This window comes from Mauremys reevesii, linkage group 5 (genome assembly GCF_016161935.1).
Source record: "Mauremys reevesii isolate NIE-2019 linkage group 5, ASM1616193v1, whole genome shotgun sequence".
Lineage (NCBI taxonomy): Eukaryota > Metazoa > Chordata > Testudines > Geoemydidae > Mauremys > Mauremys reevesii.
In genome coordinates this window covers 51,844,668-51,870,882 of record NC_052627.1, presented here as the reverse complement: position 1 = coordinate 51,870,882, position 26,215 = coordinate 51,844,668, and the positions used below count along the sequence as shown (strand labels likewise).

The following is a 26,215-nucleotide window of genomic DNA, read 5'->3' as shown; positions in this document are numbered from 1 at the left end:
CTACCAGATTGGGCCCTTACATTATATGAACCCTGGGATTTATCATTTAACACCAAAGAGCCAACATATATCGGTCCATTTTGTGTGTCCCTAACATCTTTTCTCTTTTCCTTTGGGTCATATTTCTAATCCATTGTGGTATTTTAGCTCTTTCTTCCAATGTGTAATCTACAGGAAAGAAGAAGGTGCTTATGGCAGATGACTGGCTAGAAAAGGCATTGCAGGTGTTGTGTGTCTTTAATCACTTAACGTATTTCCTTACATCCTTGTGTGCAGACCAGCACCTAATTCAGGAGAGGAATTGTAACATTTCTGTACTACTTCTTTTCATGCAGTGTTGTCCTCACATATTCTCTAGTGTTTGTTTAAGACAATGACTTTTTAAAAAGTAACTTAGCTAGGAATAATTGTGGCTGAACAGCAGAAGACAAAATTTAAATTTTAACAGTGAATTTCCAAAGCAGCTTATATTTACCAGTAAAGTACGTGGTTCTGAGTGATTCTGGGTTCTGATTTCACTGTGTTCTGCTCCAATACACTATTAAGGCTGTTGGGGGAACTGTCACAAATTTAAATAATCCCATTTGAAAAGTTTGTTTTGGCAATCTGCATCTGTAGCCATAACATATATTTTTAATTTGCATTGACCCAGGTAATAGTCACTTTGAAGACTACCGCAGGTTTACACTTCTGAGTGCAGACTTCTGTAACTGAGTGACGGCCACATTGTTTGAGCTCCAAATTGGCTAAAGCATTTCTGGCGTGTAATCCGTGATTGGATTTGAAGTAATGGTTCAAAATAATCCCTAGCTCCTTCTATTAAGGTAAATTGGTGGGCTCAGCTTGGAGTCTGTGCATTGGGAAATATGTTTGATTTGGTTCCACCAGGTGTGTGGATAGGCGTCCTACTGTTAGAATGTAATGTTTGTTCCTTCTTTGATGGCAGGAATTGTTTGTGTTACCGGTTTGGTAGGCTGAATATTTATTTATCATTCGGATCGTCGCAGCTTCACAGACCCATCTGAGAGGATTCAAGTTACAGTGTTTCACCAGTCACCACCTTGGAGGAGTTAGTTGGCACCTCTTACTAGAAGTTCAAGTTTGCTTAACTAAAGTGCTGTATTTTGAGGAATAAAGGTATTGACTTTGGTGTAATGCTCACTTTTTCCTTACGCAGTTTTCACACCGTTTTGAAAAGAGAAACGGTGAGGGGGATTCTTTGAAATAGTTATTATGCTTCTCTCTCCCATTTGATTTGTTCCCAACTTTTTCCAGTATATCTGTGCAATGAATAGGGAGGGATCCGACGAAGTGGGTATTCACCCATGAAAGCTCATGCTCCAATACGTCTGTTAGTCTATAAGGTGGCACAGGACTCTTTGCTGCTTTTAGGAAGGGAGAGGTGATCATGTGTGGGGCTGTTTCAGGAAAGAAAAGTGGTGTGAGAAAAGGGGGAACAAGAAGTACCAGAGGCAAGAGGGCAAGTGCATTGTCTGTGGAAAGGATTACAGCACAAATGCTGAGCAAATCATAATGTGAGGAATTCTTAACAAATGCTAGGATGCACAAATTCATTGTATGTAGCAGGCCATGGGTACAATAGGATCTGTGTCCTGCTGTCCCTGAGATGTTTTCTTCTTTATCTGATCTTTGCTGTTCTTTTTCTCCCCTTTAATAATATTTCTGTTGTGGGAACTGCCTGCAGTGGGGAGTGATAATGGATAATGGGAGTGCTTGTGAAAGCAGAGCAGCAAAAACAAAATTGATTTGACTAGTGGCGTTAAAAGGTTTCCCCAGCCTCAGCCATTATTGTGTTAAAAATCCATGTGATTCCCTAGCTACAGACAAAGGTGGAACTTAAGACATCAGTGTATGCTGCTCTTTAAGTTGCCTTGGGCCTTTGAGTATGAGGAATAGTCTGGCCTGTTGTTAGTCAAAATACTACACAGTTTGAACAACCAGGAATGGGGGGAGGGATAGCTCAGTGGTTGGAGCATTGGCCTCCTGAACCCAGGGTTGTGAGTTCAATCCTTGAGGGGGCCATTTAGGGATCTGGGGCAAAAATAGGTCTGGGCAGTGGTCCTGCTTTGAGCAGGGGGTTGGACTAGATGACCTCCTGATATTCCCCCAGTTGTGGTTAGCTTGTTTATCCCTCTTTTTTACTGTAAAGTTCATGTCTTTTCAATTTATTGATGAGTGTATATTTGCCTACCAATCCGATTTGGCTGTAATATCTGTGCATCTAGACACATTACTGAATAGATAAGAACAGTATTCTAATATATAGGCACCCAAACAGCACTCCATCAGAATGGCTCAATAAGACAACCTCTTTCAAACCCCCTAAAATGCTATCTATCTCAGCATCTCTGTCACCCTGCTTTTCAGCCCCCCTATTACCGACCCTAGCAAAAACCTGGAAATACAGATAAGTCTTTGCGGACCTCCCTTGGTGATTAGGCGAGATGGACCTTTCTGGGGGAATTTAACTTGGTAGTTCAATATTTGGACAGTTTTATATAGACAGCTGGGTAGAGTGAGGTAGATTTTGTCACTGTCAGTCTGAGCAGTCGGACCTCCTGGTGGTACTGATGTAGGTATCTGTGAGAGGGAGGAGGGACCCGAATAATGATCTGAGGTCTGAGGATGGCTGAAAAGAACAACTCATTGGTCAAAGTGTAGATCATTGTCATGTTGGCCAACCCTGCTCCTCCTATGAAAAAAGAAGTTGCATTCATATTTTTCTGTTCTCTGTCTGTCTTTCTGCAGATCTGATAAACTTAGTGTGCAGTACTCTGTGATGTATAAAAAAAGAGAGAGAGAAAAGAAAAATGACTCAGCTTTTTGTCACTAAATGGGGTCAAAAGTATTCTCTCAGCTACTCAAATGCAGTCATACTGATTTATTATTTTACATGGAATTCAAAATAGCTACAATAATTAAGAAAAGGCTTTCTGTCACCATCCCTTGGATGCAGTGCCTTGTAGTTGTTGAATAGACCACAGGACAGTGCTGAATTCAGCTTCTAGGGCTTGGGCCTTTTCATTTTGCCGTATCTCCCATCAGTTAAACTGCTGGAGCTCCTCCTTGAATAGCTTCCTGTCTCTAGTGTAATTCAAATACTGTTGAAGGACAGCCCAGTCCAGTTTTATGTGAGGGATGTTTTCTGGATAGTCAGCATAAGAATTATTTAAAAGTATTCTTAGAGGGCATCTTGTGTTAACTTTGATTCCTCATGGGACAGCTGATACAGAAGATGTAAATTATGATTCCCTCAATGGATTTCATGCAAAATGGTCATTTGAATGCTGATCAATAATAGTTGGCATTAGTTAAACCAAACAAATTAGTGTTGGTCAGGTCAGAGGATTATGTTACATTTTCTGATGTTTAGAATCACTTACAAGCTCAGCAAAGAAACTCTAGTATTAGTAATACCATTGTTTCTGACACATGTCACGGTGTGGCATATAGGTTTTATCGGTATGAATTTGGGCTGGCCACATTACTCACAAGAGCCAAAGCCATGACTGAGTTATGCCAGCCATGTCATATAAGTGTCAATAAAACATATGTACCATATCCCACCATAATGCCTTATGTATATTCCACATCATTTTTATATTAAATCTTTTTAGGGTGTTTTTAATATATATATATATATATATATACATTTTTAATTGGGACTGGTTTTCATATGTCCTCTAACTGTAAAGTCAGGCTGTCTTAGTTATGAGTCAAACTATACAGGGCTCTGAGGGAGAAATATGATAACTAATACACTTTAGAAACCTCTAAAATTATCTAAAACATCTTTTCTATACATAATCATGTTGCATATTCTCACTGGTCTAGTTGTACAAAACTCCCATTTCTCCTAATGATGGATAGCAAGATATCAGACCTTAAATCTGTTACTGGGCAAGGTCTGAATATTATTCATCTTACACTCAGACCCATAGTGAGTTTTTGGAGAAATTCCACATTTGGTGGGAAAGCAGAAAACACTTTTATTGCTGGTGTTTTATTGATTTATTTTTTAAAAGAAGGGACTGCAAGAAGGTGCTTAAAGGTATAGAGTGAATAGTAGTCCCAGTGGAAATGGATTAGTGGGCCAAGTGCAGGTGAGATCGTTAATGCAGTTTATCACAGGGTTCTGTCATTTATCATCTGGATACCATCACCATAGGTGGTGTGTGTGTGTGTAGTTATAGGTGGAGTTGGTAGCACTGCCTGTAGTTAATGTTGCCTAATGTTTTTTAAGATCCTGTTTTCAGCTGCTTATCACTTTGCCACATGTTAATGGTTTGGGCTGAATTTTTCCATGCCAGGCTGAATCTTTTGGGAAACTTTCAACTAACATGATTCAGCTGTTTTATGAGAATGAAATCTGGGGAAAATACATGTTTTTGCCCACATTAAAAAATTCTTACAACCGTGTCTGGCATAACCATACTTTGGAGCAAGGGCTTGAAAGGTGGCATGTGGGATTTCCCTTTTGTCATCCCTGTGAACATTCATCAAAATTTGGCCAAGTTATGAGCTTCTGAAAAAATTCAGTTTGCACATGCTCAATAGTGACTTGTTAGAGTTGGCAGCTACGTTCTCCAAGGAGTCTCTCTGCACTGAGCATGCTCTATTCCCTCTCAGCTGGTAAGTGCTGATTGTACTACACATGCACTATTCCCACAGAGTGAATGAGTGATTTTCAGCCCTGGGGTGCAGAGCCTGAGCAGGACTTCCCTTGCAGTTGCTCCTCACAGTTCCCAGAGGCTGCAGTGACTCTGGGCACCAGAACTAAGAGTGGGGGAATGTCTCACCTGTACTCTCATTTGTCTCCCAACTGGTGCCAGGTAGCATGAAGGAGACTGAGGAAGCAGCCATGCTGGTATGCAGACAGGTGAGGAATTGGGTGGATGAGTAGCAGGAGATGGAGAGTGGATAGGAGCGGAGGGAAAAGGTGGGACAGGAGCTGGTGGGAAGCAGAGGGAGATGGAAGGTGAAGGAGGGATGACAGGAGTTTGGATTGGAGGTGATGGATAGGAGCAGAGTGAGGGCGGACAGGAGCCAGGTTTGGGGTGACTAGTAGGAGCAGAGGGGGACAGGACTGGGTCTGGGAGATAGGAGCAGAGGAGGGTAGAGACAGGCAGGGTACACAGGGGCAGAACAGTCCATAACTACTAGAGTGCACTCCTCTGCAGAGCCTGGAATTGTATGTGATGAAGTAATTAAAGACTATATAATGGTGCATATACAGAAGGGGAGGGGGTGAATTAAGGTGCTATGGGTAACCTTAATGCTAGTATTTCCCAACTTTTGATTGCTTGACTTTGTAACCTGAACATCCTTCTAAGGTTGTTTTATTAATGTAATTTTATACATACACACACATCCTTCTTCTCCAGCAAAGAAAACTTTAGAATCAAGGTCGCTTGAGTGCAAGGCTCACCAAGATAATCATGAAAAAATTAAGGAAATCACCATTTAAGGCAAACTTAATTTTCATGCCTTAGAACAGAAATGTCACACTATCCAAATTCACTCACAGATGCCTTACCTCTGCAACAAACTCCCTTGGATTTTCAGCATACAAATGTGCACAATACACACCACACTCCCTACATTGCATACACATGCACAATTTTAATGCCAACTTTGTATTTTCCCCCATATAGAAATAACTTTGCCATGTCTGTAAATAGTATATGTTCACATAGTTATGGTAACAGTTAAGAGCATGAGTTTACATGATGTAGATTTTGGTATGGTGTGTGATTTACTATATGTTGCAAATGCTGCTTTCATGCACTTATCAGTTTGATAGCAGTAGATTAAATCTTGACATCACCTCTGATATATTATAACAAATACATGTATGTATTTTTCAAGTGCTTTATGCCAAAACCCATGTGTACATTTCTAAAATTTCTTAAATTATGAGATCCCCTTTGATGCATTACCCATTGTCATTGTTAGAACGAACATTCCAATACTTTCTTTTCTGTGTCTGTACATCCAGAGCTGATGCATACAATCTAGACAAGATTTGGATTTCCAACTGGAGGTGGAAGAGGGAAATTGATGATGGGTATTCTGTTTTTGCCAAACCAATAATGGTATTCAGCAGGTGAACCATGTTTTAAGTCGCTTGTAATTGTACTGTCTACTGCCTGTGTATCATTGCTCTCTTAATGGATTGATTGAAAACTGCCCACCTGTGCACCTTAAGTGCTACACTGCTAAAAAGCTAAAAGAGATTGTTCCTTTTAACTCAGGCAGTAATAGCTCTTATTTTTAGGGTATGAGGTGCTGAGTTTTATCTTTGCTGTTGCTGTAAACTGCTCAAAAGCCAAGATGTGTAACAGGTTTGTTACAGATTGCATAAGGCAATAAGTGATAGTAACAATCATACCTTTCCATCAGCAGAATAAGCTTTATACTTTAGTGAATGTTGTGGGTGCTCAGCACTTCAGAAAATCAGGCCATGGGTTTAGATTGCATACTGTTATGCACCCAAGCTTGAAAAATTTTACAAAGGTGCTTTATTGATGCTTGTTGGACTTTTTATACACAAGTTACTGTATTTCAGACAATGAAATTAAACAATAGTATAATGTTTAAACTTTGTAGTTTTAATACTATTGGAAAACCCCTAGCTTTACATATACATTTCTCAAACTGTTTTCTAATATAATTGTACGATTTCCAGGGGGTACTCAGAACCGATTTAAAGGGTATCCTACTAACATTCAAGTTTGTGGAAAGAAACTGTTCCCCTCTACTTTCCTGGCCATTCATGGTATGTTCTGTATTTCAGTTATAAGTATTTTCTGGGGTTCATGTAATCATATACTATACACTATGGGATACTGGGTTAGTAATATCACTTGATTAGCTGAGCATGCCTATTACTGTAATTCCAATAAAGGATTCCTTGGGTAACGTAACATAACAATGGACAGTACTATTTAGTCTGAATGGAAGTGATGGCAGGAGGAAAGAAATCGTTATGTGCTTATTTAAAATATGTTGAGCTACCTGTCCAAGGAATAGTTGTAGTCAGTTTGAGTGAATTTAAATCATATACATTACCACTTTCGTCCCAACCCTATTCTCTTGAGTTAGGAGAGTTCTAGAATGGGGACAGGGTGTTGACTGAGACAGACTTCAGTTGAAGGTTGACTTCAGTCAGAGAACTTTGGGTTTGGCCTTCAACTCATGGTCTGAGCTGTAAAGGAGAATTAAACATTTTTGTTTCTCATAATTCCTGTAATCTCCAGTGTTGCAAAAACACTTTACAGAATATTAAGTTTAAGGTCTGAGGGCTGCTTGGATATTCTAGGTCACAAAAGACACCTTTTCCTTTTTGTAAGGGGTGGATAATTGAAGACCATGTGTGTTGTGATGTTGTTAAGGTGCAGTTTGTTTATTTTGTTTCTTTGATGTTGATTGCTGTGTTTGTTACATGTATTATTTCTGTTCTGTTTGTTGCTGTTTTGTAAATACCAACATAAATCAATCACATATTTTTGTTACCCAGTGAATATGTTGCTTTTATAAAAAAGAGATCATTTAGCCTAATCTAGTTAATCTTTGGGAAATATTACTTGAAAGAAAAAAGAACAGGAGGGAATCAGGGAGTCAAATTCTGCCCTGAGGAGACAACAAAAGTGGGTGGTTGTGGCAGCATTTAAAACAAATTAATAAGGAAATTCTCTGAAAGCCATTTGTTATGGGCAGAATCCAGCACTTGTAGAAACAACTTGAGAGAATCCTTGTAGCAAATCTACAGAAATGTGGGTTAATTGCTTAGATTTCAAATATATTGTGTGAGAGAGAGAGTTACCTAGAAATTGTCTGACATAGGCAGCACATAGATTCATTATCTCTAACTCTTCAAAGTCCAGCTATCCATACGTTCAGAATTGTTGGTGAATTCCTGTGCTACCAATAGATGTAAGATTTCATTCAGTGTAGAAATTAGCTTGTGGTGGTTTATTTTTATTAAGAGAAAGATAGTATCATAGGTGCATTATAATAAGCATATCGCTTTGCTCCAAGGTTGTCATTCATTGAATTAGAAGGTACTTCATTCGTATTTCCTATATCAGGATATATTCAGCTACACTTTACGGTTCTTTAGCCTGATATCCAAATTGCTCATAAGGCAATATAATTCATAGAGAGAGAACCTTACAGCTACTAATAGGTATTTTTATGGTAAATGCATGTTTTGACAACTGGGGCCATGTTTTAATTTCCATTTGTAAAATGGACATTTGAGGAATTGGAGGTTGATGCTTCTAAAAAAAATTATGTGATTGGAGACACATGATTTTGGAGGAAATGAAGACTTTTCCCAAAGGCCTGTCATGATGGCACAAGAATCCCTCCAGGTGGAACTAGCAGCAAAAAAAAAAAAAGGGGGGGGGGGGAGGGGAGAAAGCTCTGTCCCCCTAGAACAGGGTCTTACTGGCTCCTTCTGCTCAACTGTTCCCTGCCCTGATGATATGGATAGGCCTCTCTGCTGGCTGCTGCTTTGAGCAGCTGTTACAGGTTAAGACTCAGAGAATTAGGCTACATTTTAAAATTAATTTTAAGTTGTTTATCTTTGTATTGTCTTCATTTTGGCTTTAGTGGTTTCTTCTTCCTGGTTCTGCAGTGGCTGGGAGATATAGTGATCTTCCTGTGAATCCTGTATTGACGTTTATCCCTCTTTCTTGAGCAGAAACGGTGCTATAGGTGTGCTGGCAGGGGTGGTGGGATCTCTTTCCAATGATAGTAAGCTATAAGATGAAGCTGTTTTTCTGTAGGTAGGTGCAGTGTTGAGTACCAGTTCCACACAACAGAGATTAGAAGGTAGGGTTGCTAGTCCTCCAGGGTTGCCCTGGAGTCTCCAGAAATTAAAGATTTAATCTTTAATTAAAGATTATGTCATGTGATGATACCTCCAGGAATACATTCAACCAAAATTGGCAACCTGCGTCTCTGGGGATCCTAGTGGTAGCCTAATAAAATTGGTTCCATGGTAAGGGGTGGAAAATATTTGTACCCTCCAAATAGTGATAGCCCTAAGCTTTCTCTGTGGCAGCCATTTCATTTTGTTGTTGTGCTGCACAGCCCTTGAAATGTCAGAAAAGCCCAGGACTGTGGAAGTCTGGTTGGAGTGCATCCCATCATATGAAGACACTGACGGCTTGTCTACACTGTCACTTTACAGTGCTGCAACTGTCTTGCTCAGCGGTTTGAAAAACACCCCCTTGAGTGCAGCAAGTTTCGGCACTGTAAAGCGCCAGTGTAGACAGTGCACCAGCGCTGGGAGCCACGCCCCTTGTGGAGGTGGATTTTTTTAGAGCGCTGGGAGAGCTCTTTCCCAATGCTGGTGCCACGACTACACAGCCACGTTCGGCGGCACTTTAATGTGCCAGTGTAGACAAGCCCTCAGTCTAACAGGCTCCTTCTGTCCAAGCCCTTTTTTCCCCTATCCCCAAGGAAGAGGGATCCTGTCTCAAGAGGAACTAAGGCCTGACTATTCAATAGAAAACATAAGAGACTTTTCTAAAAGGTGATTTTAACCTTTATTTAAGAGATGAGAAACCTGAGGCAGAACACAGAAGGGAATCGTCTCCTAGCTAACTTTAGTATAATTTCCAGGGGGGTTCCAGTCAGCACATAGTCCAGCATTTCTTGGCTATGAAGCAGCGCATTTGGATAGAACACTTGATAGAGGGTGTTCAGCTGAACTGATGTAGTCAACAAGCCCCTGTGTAATGGATTGACACTATCAAATCTTTTTTTATTTTTATTTTTTGGTCCAATCTCCATCTGCTGGTAAATGGAGATAGGTAGGCCAACTTGCTTGGCTGATATAGGAGGACTCTGAGAAACCAAATTAGCACTTAGGAAATTATGCTTTATCTCTGTGGAGGATGTGTTCAGGTTAATTTAGAACTAATGCAGTAAACTCTCACATACCAGTTTAGGAGCCAGAGCAAAATAGGAGACTGAAGTTACTACACTTCTGTGTGTCTGTATACATTACTCACATAAGATCCTGAGAGAGGCTTTCTGTAGTTGGGGCTGAAAGGCCAGGGGATTGGTAATAGACTAGGAGCCTTCCACCTCTGGGTCAAATCTGGTGCATGTAATGACTATGTATAGTAGCCTATTGCATGTTAATGATTCAGTAGTCTCAGTCCAGTTCCTAGTAGATAGGTTTCTATATTATAAAAAGATCCCACCATCACAGTAGTTAAACAGCAGCAGCAGCCCTGTGTGACAGTCTCTTGAGAGAGGCCAAACGCTGACTGGGAATAGAGACTGAATTGCCCCCTCACCCTAGAGGTGGAATGATGTGGAGAAGCTTGCGCTGTCATTGCTTGCTGGTTTGTACTGTTCGTGGCTAGAGGTGATATTCATTCGCCAGGACTGTCAAACCAGCACCTTTGAGCACTAAAATTAACTTTAAAGAAAACTGGCCCATGGAGTCAGCCCCAGTCAGTAACAAGGAAACCAGACAATCAGCTTTACTGTGTCTTGGGGTGAAATGGTCAGGTACTGTTCAGTTGTATAATTTCAAGGTTTTTTTTCTTTCAGAAGACAGATAAGAGTATTCAGTCACTCAAAGGCGTGAGCTATAATGCAACTTCTTCTGTTTTTACCAAGGCACAGACAGTTCAGGTGAAGTCACATGAAGAAGCAGAGCAGCATAAGAGCTTTCAAAAATTACCCCCATGCAATTCAAAATGGTTTATTAAAGTGTATTCTGAGAATATTATGGTTGTGATAAAACCCAGAGAAAAATCCAAATATTTCAATCTGGAATTAAATCTCAGTTCCTAGGTATGACATGGATAACGTTGTTGGGGCCCATTCCTGCACTTCAGAAAATCTGTGGGATTACTACTGTGTGCAGAGAAAACCTGATTATAATCACTGAGCTCACACACCATCCTGGACATAAAAATAGCCAGATATTGGGGCTGTAAGAAGGCCTAGTAGGCAGGAGGTGATGGACACTCCCCTTATGTGCATTGCTTGTCACGCCGATAGCTAGCATATGAACTGGGGCTGAGTGTATACAGAGGACTTTTTGCTAGGTTGTGTGTGTTGTTTTTGGCTTTTACATTTAGTTAATCTTTAGCCGGTGCTAGAAATACAGTCTGACAAATGTAAAGAGAACAAGTACAAATCCCTCTAAAAAGTAAACCATCGATTAACTGAAGGCGGTACGTTCTGCTTTCCTGACAACCTGTAGGACCCCAGTGAAGCTATTGGCAAAAAGTGAGGTTATGTTAACAGCCAGTTTTGAAATTCGACCTGCAGATCAGTTCCTCTTTGCTGTGGACTCTCCTCCTTTATGCCCAGTTCACTGTTGCTTGTGCAGTAGCCAGTACTGGGGATAAGCAGCCCCTGTGCCACACAGTGCAGCATGTGTAGTAGCCATTTCCATATCACATGACCTTCTTGTCCGCTGGCAGTGGAGTGCAAGCCGGCAGCTACAAAGGCTGTGTATTGAATAGCCCTGTATGTCACGTGCAGGATTGAGGCCGAAGATGACATCCTGTTTCATCTGTATATTAGGAGTTTGATAACTTTCATCTGGATTGCCTTGCTTTGGGGTATTGTATCTCTAAATATTATTTTCAGATAGTTTTTGAGGCATACATTTTAAGTGATTTGGAAGTAATTTAGGAAACTTTTCTCCATTTTATTTTTCAAACAATTAATTATTTGCAGTCCAGAAACTAAAATCTGTGCCATGTAGTAAAATGTAACTTGCAGAATAAAAATATGGCCCAGATACCTGCATTTTTTTCCTTGGGCTAAAGTCCAGCTGTTCATTGAACTGCTTTGCTCCTGCTGAGCAAACAATAAGAAAATGTATAACATGCGTGTGCTGCCTAATGCTCTGCCTAGCATGTCCTTGTGATTCAGTGATTTCAGTGACTCCTGCACTGGACATGTCTGGATAGCAGGATGCATTTCTCTACGGTAACAGATTCAGCAGCAGCTATCAAAGAGCAAAACAGGCCTCCTCCTGTTTTTGTTTTAGAAATCTTTGCCTAAGTTTAAATACCCAAATATGGTCTGACAGTGACTTGCAGGTTCAGAAGGGCTTGTCTACATAGGAAGTTATTCTAGAATAGCTGTTCCTGGTTAACTCCATGTGTAAATGCTCTTATTTCAGAATTAAAGCACCATATTCCAAATTAATCAGGAATAGTTAATCCGCTTTAAATTCACACCCTACTTTATTCTGGATCAACTCTCATGAGTAGACAAGCCCTTAATTTACCTACACCTACTATTTCAAACAGTACCTACCCCAAAGAGATGTAGACACATGGAGAGATAGGTCCTGCCCTGAAGAATTCACCATTTAAAACAGAGTGAAAGAAACACAACTCGCTAGAAGAGTATTTCGGTGCAGATTCTGAATACCGAAGGAAACATTGATCTGCTATGTTTGCCCCCAGAATGTTGTTTGTTGCATTATTCAGATTTATAATTGAGCATTATTTTTACCCATTATTTTATTCTGCTGTAATTTCTGAAGCATATGTGTACTGATGTAAATACTTTAATATTAGTGGTAGCTTGCAAGTTTGACTGTTTATAACAAATAAAAGCAGTGATTCTGTTTCTTTACCCTAAGAGTTGCTGCCATCCTTACCTAGTAAATTAGAAAAGAGCAGCTTAAGTTGAAGGGCAAATCCACCTCGCTCCTCCACAGCCACTCTCTGTACTGGAACACCACTGTGCAGGGTGGAGTTCAGTTTGGGGAGGTAAAAAAGAAAGTCTAAATCTCCTGAGCACCACAGAACCTAACCCCATAGGGGCTCCTTTCATAACTCCAACAGCCACTGCTCCTGTCATAGTGAGGAAATAACAGTAGCAGCAACCACCACTCCAGGACTCTGTGGGGAGGATTCTCTTCCTTTTCAGCTCCATGTAACCCACCTGCTGGGAGGGGAAGTTGGAGGATTGGACCCCAAGGTTTGAACAATAGGATATTGAATTTTAGGAAGCTCAGTCTAACTTCCCTTGAGACAAAGTGGATGAGCTACTATGTTTCCCAGACCTGAGGAAGAGCTCGGTGTAGCTCGAAAGTATGGGCGACGGGTATAATAGGCTGGGGGGAGGCTAAACCTCCCCAAACCCAGGCCATGGCCCTGTCCACATTCCGCCTCTCCCCAGAAGCCAGTGGGGGCTCAGCTCGGGCTGACGATCTGGGGAGGCTTGGGCCAGTGCTTGGGGTGGTTTGGCCAGGGCTCCTCCAGCCATGGGGGGTGGGGTGGGGGGCTCGGGGACCGGCCAATGGGAGCCGGGGGGGAAGGAGGGCAGTGCCTGCAGGCAAGAGCTGCGGCGGAGCTGCTTGTGCACCTCTGCCTAGGAGCCAGAGCTGCTGCTGGCCACTTCTGGGGTGCAGCGCAGTCTGCAGTGCTAGGACAGGCAGGAAGCCTGCCTTAGTATCCCCACTGCACCTCTGACTGGGAGCCGGACATGCACCTGCCCCAGCCCTGAGCCACCCCAACCCCACCCCAGAACCTGCACCCCCAGCCCAGAGCCCTGATCCCCCTCCTGCACCTAACCCCCTGCCCCAGCCCTGAGCCCCCCCAAACCCACAGCCCCCTCCGGCACCCCAAGCCCCTCATTCCCAGCCCCACCCCTACACCCCAACCTTCTGCCCCAGCCCTGAGCCCCTCCCACACCCGAGCCCCTCGTCTCCAGCTCTGTTGGGTCACAGGTATTTTCTTCAACTGGATCACCAGAAAAGAGGTTTGAAAACCACTGTCCTATGCCATGTAGCCACACACATTCTATTTCCGACTTGTTGATGTAGCCTGTCTGATGTGCACTTGTGCACATCAACTAGTCATCAGCACAAACATTTCCTTTTGCTTCCTTTTAATCTTAATCTAGTCTCACAAATACTGTACAGGGTGTTTTTCTGTCTAATGTAGATGTTGGTCCCATAGACTTCTTAGACCCATCGATGCCCACACAGTCACATTCTAAGGATTGCATTGAGTTGTGCACATACAGTTGAATTTTTACAGTTTCCCCTTTTGGGGGCCAAATCTTAAAGACCTTACTCGGGCAAAACTACCTTGACCGTGGTGAGATGACGAAGAATCCACAGATTGACGGGCAGCAGGATCAGCCTGAATGTTTCATTTCATATGGAAGGAAATGTCAGAGGAAAATGTATTTCAAATGCTGTTCTCCTGATGGGCTGGGCATTGTCCTTGCTCTAATGCCAGGGGCACAAATGGGGTCAGGGCTTCTGGTACAAATTAAAGTAATAAACACAGCATTATATTGACTAGGATAACTTAATGATTTGATTACTTTTATTTAGGTGGGGTAGGCTATCTAACTGAGCCATGTTTCCTGGAATCCCTGTGAGATGTCTTAGTGACATGTTTTCTAACCAGCCCACTATCACTTTGGTAGTATAACTGTCCTTTAAAATATTGTCAAAATGATGGAGAAAGACAAATTGTCTGAGTAGACACTGAAGTTGAAACATCCATTGTGAACCATTGGTCCATTATTTTATTCTGATGTTATGAACACAAAGATGATTTGATAGAAGAGTCTCAGAAAAGCTCTCGCTTTTACAGCTGAGTAGCAAAGCTGCAGGCATTGTAAGTGACAGAATAGTTTGTGTTTTTGTACAGGAATAATGTCCCAAATTTCTTTCCACAGCATGTAATTTAAAGGCAATGAGACTGGGTTTTGTTAGCTACTTTATTGGGATCAAAACTATGTCCAGCAACAAGAAGTTTACACTCCTTTAAGACATGACAAAGGCAAGGCTTTGGGCTGGGGGTCTGAATCTGCTCCTCATTGGCTTCAGCAGGAGTAAAGGACGGTGTGAGAATTGTTGATAATAAAAATGTCAGAGGAAAAATGTGCATGAGGAAGTGGATCTGTGAAAGGATTTGAAAGATGAGAGAGGGTGCTTGGAAGATTATTTTGTTTTACTTCTGTGACTATCCAATTTCTGCTCAACAGGAAAGCAAAGCAAAGTATTGTTCAGGTTTTAAATCTTTTCTGACTATTTTTGGTGCAAGTTGTGTGTCTTCTGCTATGTTTGGAAAGTGACTAGCACATTGTGGGTGCTACCTTGATGTGAATAAATAATAACAACACTGTTTCACTGATGTAGAGCTCACGGAAACAAAGGCAAGAAACCTAGAAATTGAAGTTGTGTTCATCAGGATCCGTGTGACTGAAAATAACGCTGTGTTCTATGATTGTACAATGTAAAGCACCAGATAGCATTATTAGGAGAAGTGCTATGTAAGTCTACATTAAACTTATGACAACAAAGTCTGTGGTGCTGACAGCTCAATAGTCCACAGAGATCTACTAACAAATGTAGTCAACACTTATTTCTTTTTGTAGGCAAAAGGTTTACATTGACTCAGGAGCAGACTTCTCCCATTTAAGTGTGTCTCAGGAATAATTTTAGGACAGTTTATAAACGGTAATATCTTTTTTTTTAAGAGAGAATATTCTGACCATATTGGAGAGTGCTTATCTGGAAGCTATTAATTAGAACACGATGACAGTTGATCATCAGACATATATGAGAGAGAGCATTTGTCTCACTTTCATACATAAAGATAGAAATTTGGTGTAGAACAGTTTTAATAAAAAAAAAACCCTAAATTTACTTTTTTCTTTGGACATCGAAATTGGGAATAAATTAGCAAATCTGGGCTGTGACCAACCTTTCATTTCTGAACATGGAAAAAGATCAAATATTAGTGGACTAAAAATACTACTTCTAAAATTGGACTGTGGGAAAAAGATGGGAAAGTGATGAAATGCAACAGATTAGTGTAGCAGCATTCGTGTAGCTAGGTCTCCTTTTCTCTGTTCATTTCATATCCGAACACAGACAGATGCATCTAGCCTTATATTCTTTATAATAGCCTGACTTCGCACAAGTCTTATGTATGAGATGAAGCCTAACAAAAAATTAGCCCTTATTAGTTCTTCAATAGGAAATGAAATACAATATCTAATGGAGGAGCATAGAGTGGGAATAGACAGCAGTGCATCATGGTTTGTAAGAAACATCTGCAGGATGTATTTAGCTGCAGCTGGAATGCAAGCAGCACGAGACCCAAATCAGACTTCCATTCATGAGAAACTGAAAGTCTGTGCACCTATTCAGAACATTTGGGGCAAATTTTACTGCAAGTTTCACTGTTATAAATCCAACCAGAGTAACCCCATTAACTTCAGTGGAGTTATTCTAGATTAACTATGGTGTAACTAAGAAAAAAAATGGCAGTGATGAGTGAGTTGTCAGAAACGATTGCAGAATTTGTTGGAAATTTTGAGACTTCAGTTAAAAAGAAAATCATCCCTTGATTCTGATACTCACATTAACTCCCAGGTGATCTGATTTAAGGCCCTGCTCCTGCACAGACTTATGTAACTTTGTGTACTGTGAGTAAATCCCATTGATTCAGGAGCAGCCTGATATAGGTCATAAGAGCCCAACTGTGCACGTTCCAAATGCACCTGAGATTCCGTGGGGCTTCTCATGTATGTAAAGTTACTCTCCTACTTAAATCTTTGCAGGATTGGGTTCTAATACAGTAGCACTGCCGGGAAGTAGGAGAGTGCATTAGAATGCAAGTATAACACTGTTATTAAACGAGAGGGAGTCTGTTAGTAGCATATGACTTCCATGAAATGCGGTGGGAGGAGGGCAGAAAAAAGACTTATTTATAGATTTGTAGGGTTATGTTTTTTCAGGTCCATAGTTTGCAGTAACTGACAAACAGATACACAATAGATTGTGGGCTGGGGTGGGGTGGAGTAATATCAGTTAATAGAAAAGGTGGGGTTGGTAGTAGCTCCTTGTACAAGACTTCACCTTACTTGGAAGTGGGTCTTTTTTCATATGAGGTATCTGTGGCAACCTGTAATTTAATACTGTTCATTACTCATTGGCAAAGACACCCAATTCCATGTTGTAGGCATTTCACTTTAGTTAGCTTTTAACTTCTGGAGACATATTTGATTATGATTTGTGTCTCTTTTTTCCAAGTAATTATTAATTTGCTTCTCTAAACCAGCTAATGATAGTTTTAGTTGATGGTAAAGAAATGGTCATTGCTATTAGCAAGAGCTCTTCCTTGTCCATGTGAGAAGGAAGAAACAAGTACTGCTAAAATGCTACCATAAGGGCATCTCTGTCAAAAGGCTTCCTGTAAAGCCTTAGTTGTTGCTTTTTTAAAAAACACACTTTACAATCGCCTTCATTAAAACAATCTCATTTCTCAGCTACACAAGATGATCAGCGTAGCCAGGGATACTGTGCCCATCATGGGGGAAACAAATTGGGAGAAAATTATAATGAATATGTCCCCACCCACACCAAGGCCCCAGTTCTGCAAGCTGAACCATCTGGGCAGCCCAGCTGACTTCAAGTCGGCCTTTGTGTAGACAGACACCCACAGGTTAGGGACCTAAGAAAATACCTGTGTTGAATGAGAACTTAAAAAACAAAACAAAAAAACCCAAACAGTGACAGATAGCCGAGGTTATACATGTCTCCAAGTTCAGAGTGGACTAGGCAAAACATGCCAAGCCTATGTCTGCTAACTTGCTAGTTTCAGTATTTTGGGATCCTTTCCAGAATATGTTTTGTTAAATAATTACCTTTAAATAAATACCTTTTTTACCTGCTCCACATTGGCCATCAGGCAGAGAATGTTTAACTTGTGTTAAATAAAGCCTTTTTTTAAAAAAGCTTCAATTCATATAAATATTTTGAGGGCCTAATCCTTCCTTCTGTTGCTTTCCTAAAAATGGATAGGAGCGACTTCAGGGCACAATCAAACATGCCTGAGTCACTAGGGGACTTGCCAATACAAGTGGCTAACTAGAGAAACAGGGTGGCGGGGGGAGGCGGAATGGAATCTGCAGAAGAGCCCAGCAGATAGTACCAGTACGAATACAGGGTCTGGCAATGTATATATACTCTGAAATAGATCTCAAGAGTCTTATTTTCTACATTAGGCATATGCAGGTAAAAATAAATAGTGAATAAATAATTACATGAAGAAAAATGCACTTGCAATTGCATGCTTAGGTAATGCATGCCAGAACTGCAAAACTGGATATTTTTATGGACAAATATCCAGCTGAATATGTAACTAGCTATTTGTGAGCCCAGTTACTGGATGGTTTGTGCAGGTATGGTCACATTAAGTGTGCAAATACACACACACACTCTCTCTCTCTCTCACACACACACACACACTCTGGCAACTTAATTGCACACACATGATTTTGAAAAGCAGGCTTCAAGTCCCAGATTCTCCCTTTCAGGGCACACTCAGAATCCCTGCACACCTTCAACCCCCCTTCTCCATTGTCCTTCAGCCCTGGGTGCAAGGGAACTCCTCACGGGGATCCATACACTTATGGAAGAGGGGGTGCAAGGCTCCGGTCATGCCTGCGGCGGTCGCCGCTCCGCCGGCCCGTGGACCCGCCGGGGGGAGCAACCGAGCCCCGGGAAAGAGGGGGACCGCCGGGGACTGGAGGGAAGGCGGCGCAGCACACCGCACTGCCTGGGGCAGCTGGGTGCAAGATGTGCCTAAATACACATTGTAAATGTGTAAACCCTGTGGAGCTTATGACTTACGTGTTAGCTATTTCACCAAATCAAGTAATAGAAAATATATACATCTGAGGTTAATTAGATCAGGTTCACAATACATAATATATTTATGAAATTGGTAAAACACTGAATATAAAAAATCATATATCTCTCATTTTCATCATACTTAAAAAGGCGATGGTTTTATGAGATTGACCATGCATGTTTGCACATGTTGAAAAATATCTTTTCTGTAGTGTATGTATGTAATCATCCATACACCGCAATGCTACAATCCTTACCAGATCTACGAGTGAGAGAATGTTTTGGCCTATGTTAATGGTAAAACATCCTGCTCTATGCTATGAAGTTTGGATGCAAGGAGGCTTACATCAACCTAACTAGTTGTGCATGCATCTGCACTTAAATTTGTCCCGCACTAATGTCAGCTCTCCATAATGCCAACCCCGAGTGGTGGTGAGTCGTGGTCAATGTACTGAGGTCATTGCAGCACAGATGTAGACACTGTTACCGGTGCCAACCCTAACAATCCTCTAGCAGCTATTCCACAATGCCTGACAGCAATAGCTCTGGTCACAGTTGTGAACTTCACTGTGCAAGGGTCAGGGAAATTGGAATCCTGTCCTCGCCTTTAAAATCCCATATATTTTTTGAAGTGCCTTTTCCTGATTGTCCATCTTGGCGAGCACACCTAGCATCTCTGCACTGTTGTGTGAAAATGCCCAGCTGACCATGCGGGCTATTCTCACCAGCTTGGATTAGACAGGAGATATTGACCCGTGGGAAGAAGAGGCAGTGCAGGCACAGCTACAGACCAGCCATAGACACATGGACATTTATGAACAGATTGCATGGAGGATGCAGGACAAGGGGTATAACAGGGACCAGTAACCATGATGTGTGAAAGCATAGGGGCTGTGGCAGGTATATCAGAAGGCCAGGGAGGCCAACAGTCTATCTGGTGCAGAGCCTCTGACCTGCCACTTTTGCAAAGAGCTGCCTGCCATAGATCCCATCATCGCCCTGTACACCTGGAGGTTCCATCACATGACATACCTTTTAATTAAAGGTTAATCTTTAATTCCTGGAGACTCCAGGGCAGTCCTGGAGGGTTGTCAACCCTAGTGTGGAGACCTTGGAGGAATCCAAGCCAAAGGCCCCTGGCATTAACATCAAGGAAGAGAAGGATGGGGAACCTGTACCTGGGGGGGTCCAGCTGTGCCGTGAGCCAAGACCTGTTTGAGACTCCACCACAGTCCAGTCAGTCCCGGGAATCAGGAAGGGACGATCTCAGTGCAGGGGAAGGATCCTTAGGTAAATATGTAAATTTATTTCCCATTATACTGATAGTGCCCCCAATTTAGCGTTTCATTAATTTACTTGTACAGAAGAGGTAGCAGTACAGCAAAGAGAGGTAGAGTTGTTATCTGCTTTTCATTTCCCGCTAGAGTTAGGTAAGGGTGGGGATCAGGCAGACCAGTTAGTTTATTACACAGGGATGTCCCTTGAATACTCCTGAGAGATCGGGATGAAACTTCCATGGAGGTTCTCTGCAATCCTTTCCCGGAGGTTTCCAGGGATGGCAGCCTTATTTCTTCCTTGGTGGTAGGACGCTCTCCCGCTCCAGTCAGCAACAACTTTGTCAGGCACTATTGCAATAGACAGGCTAGTAGCATAGGGGTCTGGGTGGCTTCGGGACACCAGCAGCAGCTGTGCTCTCTGTGCCTTTATTACCCTCAGAAGTGCAATGTCAACTAAAATCACCACCGCCTATTGAAAATTGTACCAATATTCAGTGCCATTGTGCTGTTCTCATAGTTTCATGCAACCGAGCAAATCCCTCCTCATTTCCCTCACCTCTAGTGGCCATGCTTACCGTGGCTGGTGCAGTGAGTGGCGCCGTGCACAGGAACTCCCAAGCAGGAGTGCCAATGATCAGGTCTTGTTTAAAAGTTTAGGGGAGCAAGGCCGGGGAGTTGTGAATCTTAACTTTCGCTTTCTGTTGTGACTATGCTGACAATGGCACCTCTGTGGGTTTTATCTGTGGCTGCTGCTGTTGCGGCCTTATGAGGTTCCCCCTCCATGCCGGTGGAATGCCTGAGCCAGATAAGGAGGGGAAAGAAGATTACTTGGGATGACAGGTTCAGCAAGATGCTGAAAGTCAGTACTGCATGTGACCAGAAAAGAGAGCCTAGAGGATGAATATTGCAGACCGGATAGAGAGGAAAGAGCAGACAGGAAACAGGCCCAGGAAACCCAGCAGGCAAAGGAGAGGGAGATGCACCAGGGCATAGTGAGGCTACTCTGGAAGCAAACACAGATGCTGCAGCCTGTTGTTGACCTACAGGTTCAGTAATGACAGGCTTGTCTCCCTTTGCAGTCCATGGAGAACTCCAGTATAGCACCTCCCTGCACACCCCCTCAACTGCCACTTGGTGTGGGGGCCACATCCCCACCACTTCACATGGTGAACATTAAGGACAACTGCGGCGTCACATACATTGACCTGTGAGAGCCATGGCTGATGTATGTGTAGCTAAAATGGACATGAATATTCCTTCCCCTTATTTAAGCTCTGTTCCATAAATTTATTAAGGTTTTAATGTATTTACTTTTAACTTGCACAACAGTTTTGGAGTATTTTTGTTATTCAATAAAACTCTATTGTTTGGAAAGTAATTCATCTTTATTAGTTCCCAATCTATGCTACGAATGCCTGGAGGTCGTGAAAGCACCCACTTACTTGTTCTTGTACACTGCGCCACAACTCAGAGGCTCAATGACACACACAGTGTAATAATCATAAATGTACAGCAAGTACCACAGAATTAATAGGGGCATTGTCAGTGTTATATTCATTGATGTTCCCCAAGCACCACACACTTCCTAACAGGCTCCCAAGCTGCAGGGCCAGGTAGAGCACAGTACATCACAATGCACTTCTGTGGCTCACTGTTAAAGTGCTCTTTGAAAGCCTCCCTGTGCCGTATAGTTCTGCACTGAGCTTTTCTTATAGCCCTTGTATCTGGCTGTCCAAACTCAGCAGACAACTGCTCCACCTTTGCCCTGGTGACAATTTCCCCCCCCCCTTTGTTTCACAGATATTATACAGGACACAGCAGGCAGCTGTAACCATTGGGATACTTTTCTTGCTGAGATCCAATCTTGTGAGTAAACACCACCAGCTCCTTTCATTCTGCCAATTCAGCTGTCATTTGGTACCTGCTGAGCTGGTAGCTGAATCTTTCCTTGGTGATGTTGAGGTGACTGGTGTATGGATTCCTGAGCAAGCGGTTGGCAGGGCCACAAGATTGCTATTGGCATTTCAGCATCACCAATGGTAATCTGCTGGTCAGGAAAGAACAGTCCTGTGTTCTTAAAGATGTGAGCATCATACATCTTCCCTGACCAGCCCCACTGATGTCAGTGAAGTGTCCCTGGTGATCTACCAGCGCTTGCATAACCATAGAAAAATAGCCCTTTTTATTGATGTACTCTGTTGCAAGGTGGTCTGTTGCCAAAATAGGGATATATGTGCCATCTGTCACTCCAGTTCAGGAGCCCCATTGCTGAAAATCCATCCACTATGTTTCTGTTTTCAACAAGAAGGTTGGTGGTGATTGGACGTCTAACATACTGAATGCCAGTGAAAATGAGGTAGGATTGGAGGCTAAAATAGGAATAGAACAAGTTAAAAATTACTTAGACCAGTGCTTCCCAAACTTGGAACACCGCTTGTGTAGGGAAGGCTCCTGGCGGGCCAGGCTGGTTTGTTTACCTGCTGCGTCCGCAGGTCCGGCAGATTGCAGCTCCCAGTGGCTGTGGTTTGCTGCTGCAGGCCAATGGGAGCTGCTGGAAGCGGTGCCGTACGAGGGATGTGCTGGCTGAGGGATGTGCTGGGGAAACACTGACTTAGACAAATTAGTATCTTCAAATCACCAGGGCCTGATTAAATGCATCCTAGAATAATCAAGGAGCTGACTGAGGAGATATCTGAGTCATTAGCGATTATCTTAGAAAAGTCATGGAAGATGGGAGAGATTCCACACGACTGGAAAAAGGCAAATATAGCGCCCATCTATAAAAAGGGAAATAAGGACAACCCAGGGAATTACAGACCAGACACCTTAACTTCCATACCCTGAAAGGTAATGGAGCAAATAATTAAGCAATCAATTTGCAAACATCTAAAAGATAATAAGGTGATAAGTAACAGTCAGCATGGATTTGTCAAGAACAAATCATGCCAAACCAACCTGATAGCTTTCTTTGACAGGGTAACAAGCCTTGTGGATATGGAGAAAGCGGTAGACGTGGTATATCTTGACTTTAGTAAAGCTTTTGATACTGTCTCACATGACCTTCTCATAAACAAACTAGGGAAATGCAACCTAGATTAACCTACTGCAAGGTGGATGCAAAACTGGTGGGAAAACGGCTCCCAGAGAGTAGTTATTAGTGGTTCACAGTCATGCTGGAAGGGCATAACAAGTGGGGTCTCACAGGGATCAGTTCTGGGGCCAGTTCTGTTCAATATCTTCATCAATGATTTAGATAATGGCATAGAGAATATACTTAAAAGTTTGTGGACGATACCAATCTGGGAGGGGTTGCAAGTGCTTTGGATGATAGGATTTAAAATTCAAAATGATCTGGACAAACTGAGGAAATGGTCTGAAGTAAATAGGATGAAATTCAATAGGGACAAATGCAAAGTGCTCCCCTTAGGAAGGAACAATTAGTTGCACAGATACAAAATGGGAAATGACTAGGGGCGGCAAGTTATATGGGCCTGCCTCCAGCAATATTCAGGGCCTGGGAACCCGGCTCCACCAATGTTTGGGGCTGGGTCTCTCCCCCGGCCCCGCCTGCTGCCCCTGTGTGCCTCTCCCGAGTGTCTCCTGGCCCCCACTTGCTGCTCCCGCACACCTTCCCCGGGCCCTGGAGCGTCCCTGCACTCTGCTCTGCTGGCTCCCGGCATCAACTGCTGCCGCAGGGTCCTAGTGCTCCCCCAGCCACTAGTGCCAGGGCAGGCTGACCCTGACTCAGCCCTTCGGCCTCGGACCCTTCCCTTTTCCCCCCACCAGCACAGCCCCTCCCCCTCCCACCTGCAGTCACTGCTCCTGCCCCGTTCTGGGCAAGGGGCAGCCCCACCCCCAGTGAGGCTACAGTGAGGGGCAGCAGACTGGGAGGAGGCTCACATGTGATGGCAGACAACCCCCCCCCCCAGCACCAACACAGGGGAGGTGAGGGGGCTTCCTGGACTTGAGAGGGGCCCTAGGAGCATGTGCAGTGACAGTGGTGCGAGGTGTGTGTGCTGCCAGGAGGGGGGGGGGCCCTTCCCCAGAGCTTGCTGCTGCTGGCTAGGCGAGGGGAGGAGTCCTCTCTGGCCCCAGCCCCAGGGCAGCCTATCCTCATCCCTGGTCCTGCCCTGCCCCACCAGAGCCCACCCCCCCAGCCAGAGCCTTCATCCCCTGCACCCCAACCCTCTGCCCTAGCCCTGAGCCCATCCCACACCCCAAACCCCTCATCCCCAGCCCTGCCCCACCCCTCAGCCAGAGCTCTCACCCCCCCCCCCACATCCCAACCCTTTGCCCTAGCCCTCAGCCCCTCTCACACCCCAATCCCCTCAGCCCCAGCCAGAGGCCTTATCCCCCTGCGCCAGCACTGAGCCCCCTCCTGCATCGTGAACCCATCATAGAATATCAAGGTTGGAAGGGACCTCAGGAGGTCATCTAGTCCAACCCCCTGCTCAAAGCAGGACCAATCCCCAACTAAATCATCCCAGCCAGTGCTTCATCAAGCCTGACCTTAAAAACCTCTAAGGAAGGAGATTCCACCACCTCCCTAGGTAACCCATTCCAGTGCTTAACCACCCTCCTAGTGAAAAAGTTTTTCCTAATATCCAATCTAAACCTCCCCCACTGCAACTTGAGACCATTATTCCTTGTTCTGTCATCTGGTACCACTGAGAACAGTCTAGATCAGGGGTAGGCAACCTATGGCACGTGTGCCGAAGGCGGCATGCGAGCTGATTTTCAGTGGCACTCACACTGCCCGGGTCCTGACCACTGGTCCGGGAGGCTCTGCATTTTAATTTAATTTTAAATGAAACTTCTTAAACATTTTAAAAATCTTATTTACTTTACATACAACAATAGTTTAGTTATATGTTATAGACTTGTAGAAAGAGACATTTTAACGTTTTTAGAAGGTATTACTAGCACGCAAAACCTTAAATTAGAGTGAATAAATGAAGACTCGGCACACCGCTTCTGAAAGGTTGCCGACCCCTGGTCTAGATCCATCCTCTTTGGAACCCCCTTTCAGATAGTTGAAAGCAGCTATCAAATCCTCCCTCGTTCTTCTCTTCTGCAGACTAAACAATCCCAGTTCCCTCAGCCTCTCCTCATAAGTCAAGTGCTCCAGCCCCCTAATCATTTTTGTTGCCCTCTGCTGGACTCTTTCCAGTTTTTCCACATCCTTCTTATAGTATGGGGCCCAAACTGGACACAGTACTCCAGATGAGGCCTCACCAAAGTCAAATAGAAAGGAATGATCACGTCACTTGATCTGCTGGCAACGCTCCTACTTATACAGCCCAAAATGCCGTTAACCTTCTTGGCAACAAGGGCACACAGTTGATTCATATCCTGCTTCTTTTCCCCGGTAACCCCTAGGTCCTTTTCTGCAGAACTGCTGCCTAGCCAGTCGGTCCCTAGTCTGTAGCAGTGCATGGGATTCTTCTGTCCTAAGTGCAGGACTCTGCACTTGTCCTTGTTGAACCTCATTAGATTTCTTTTGGCCCAATCCTCTAATTTGTCTAGGCCCCTCTGTGTCCTATCCCAACCCTCCGGCGTATCTACCACTCCTCCCAGTTTAGTGTCATCTGTAAACTTGCTGAGAGTGCCGTCCATGCCATCCTCCAGATCATTAATGAAAGTATTGAACAAAACCGGCCCCAGGACCAACCCTTGGGGCACTCCGCTTGATACTGGCTGCCAACTAGACATGGAGCCATTGATCACTCCCCGTTGAGCCTGACGGTCTAGCCAGCTTTCTATCCACCTTATAGTCCATTCATCCAGCCCATACTTCTTTAACTTGCTGACAAGAATACTGTGGGAGACCGTATCAAAAGCTTTGCTAAAGTCAAGGAATAACACGTCCACTGCTTTTCCCTCATCCACAGAGCCAGTTGTCTCATCCCCGGCCCCACCCCACATCCCTCACCCCTGCACCCCAACCGTCTGCCTGAGCCTTTCCCACACCTGAAACCCCTCATCACCAGCCCCACCCCAGAGCCCTCACATTTTTACATTATTTTTAAAAATATATATCGCCTTACAAGGCAGGTGTGGGGGCGTGGGACTTCGACCTGTTCTGGATACCACCAAATATTATACAAACCTGCCACCCCGGAAATGACTGCCTAGGAAGGAGTACTGCGAAAAGGGATCTGGGGGTCATAGTGGACCACAAGCTAAATATGAATCAACAGTGTAACACTGTTGTCCCCCCCCACCCAAAAAAAAAAAGACCATAATTCTTGGATGT

The 26,215-nt window shown here is 43.4% G+C and overlaps 1 protein-coding gene across 10 annotated transcripts in view; it reads left to right on the top strand.

Annotated features, from left to right (window-relative positions):
* The window catches only part of MAML3 (mastermind like transcriptional coactivator 3), a 339,298-nt gene that overhangs the window by 10,948 nt on the left and 302,135 nt on the right, over positions 1–26,215 (top strand). For 2 of the 10 annotated variants that reach the window (XM_039542205.1, XM_039542211.1), the window contains exon 1: positions 4,685–4,888. The exons of 3 other annotated variants lie outside the window; for them this stretch is intronic. In XM_039542205.1, the coding sequence (XP_039398139.1) occupies positions 4,859–4,888 (30 nt within the window). In that variant the 5' untranslated portion in view covers positions 4,685–4,858. Of the gene's footprint in view, positions 1–4,584; positions 4,654–4,684; positions 4,901–6,019; positions 6,128–6,709; positions 6,800–26,215 lie in introns of those variants that run through there. 5 more of the 10 variants (XM_039542207.1, XM_039542210.1, XM_039542209.1 and 2 more) reach the window with 5 other exon arrangements.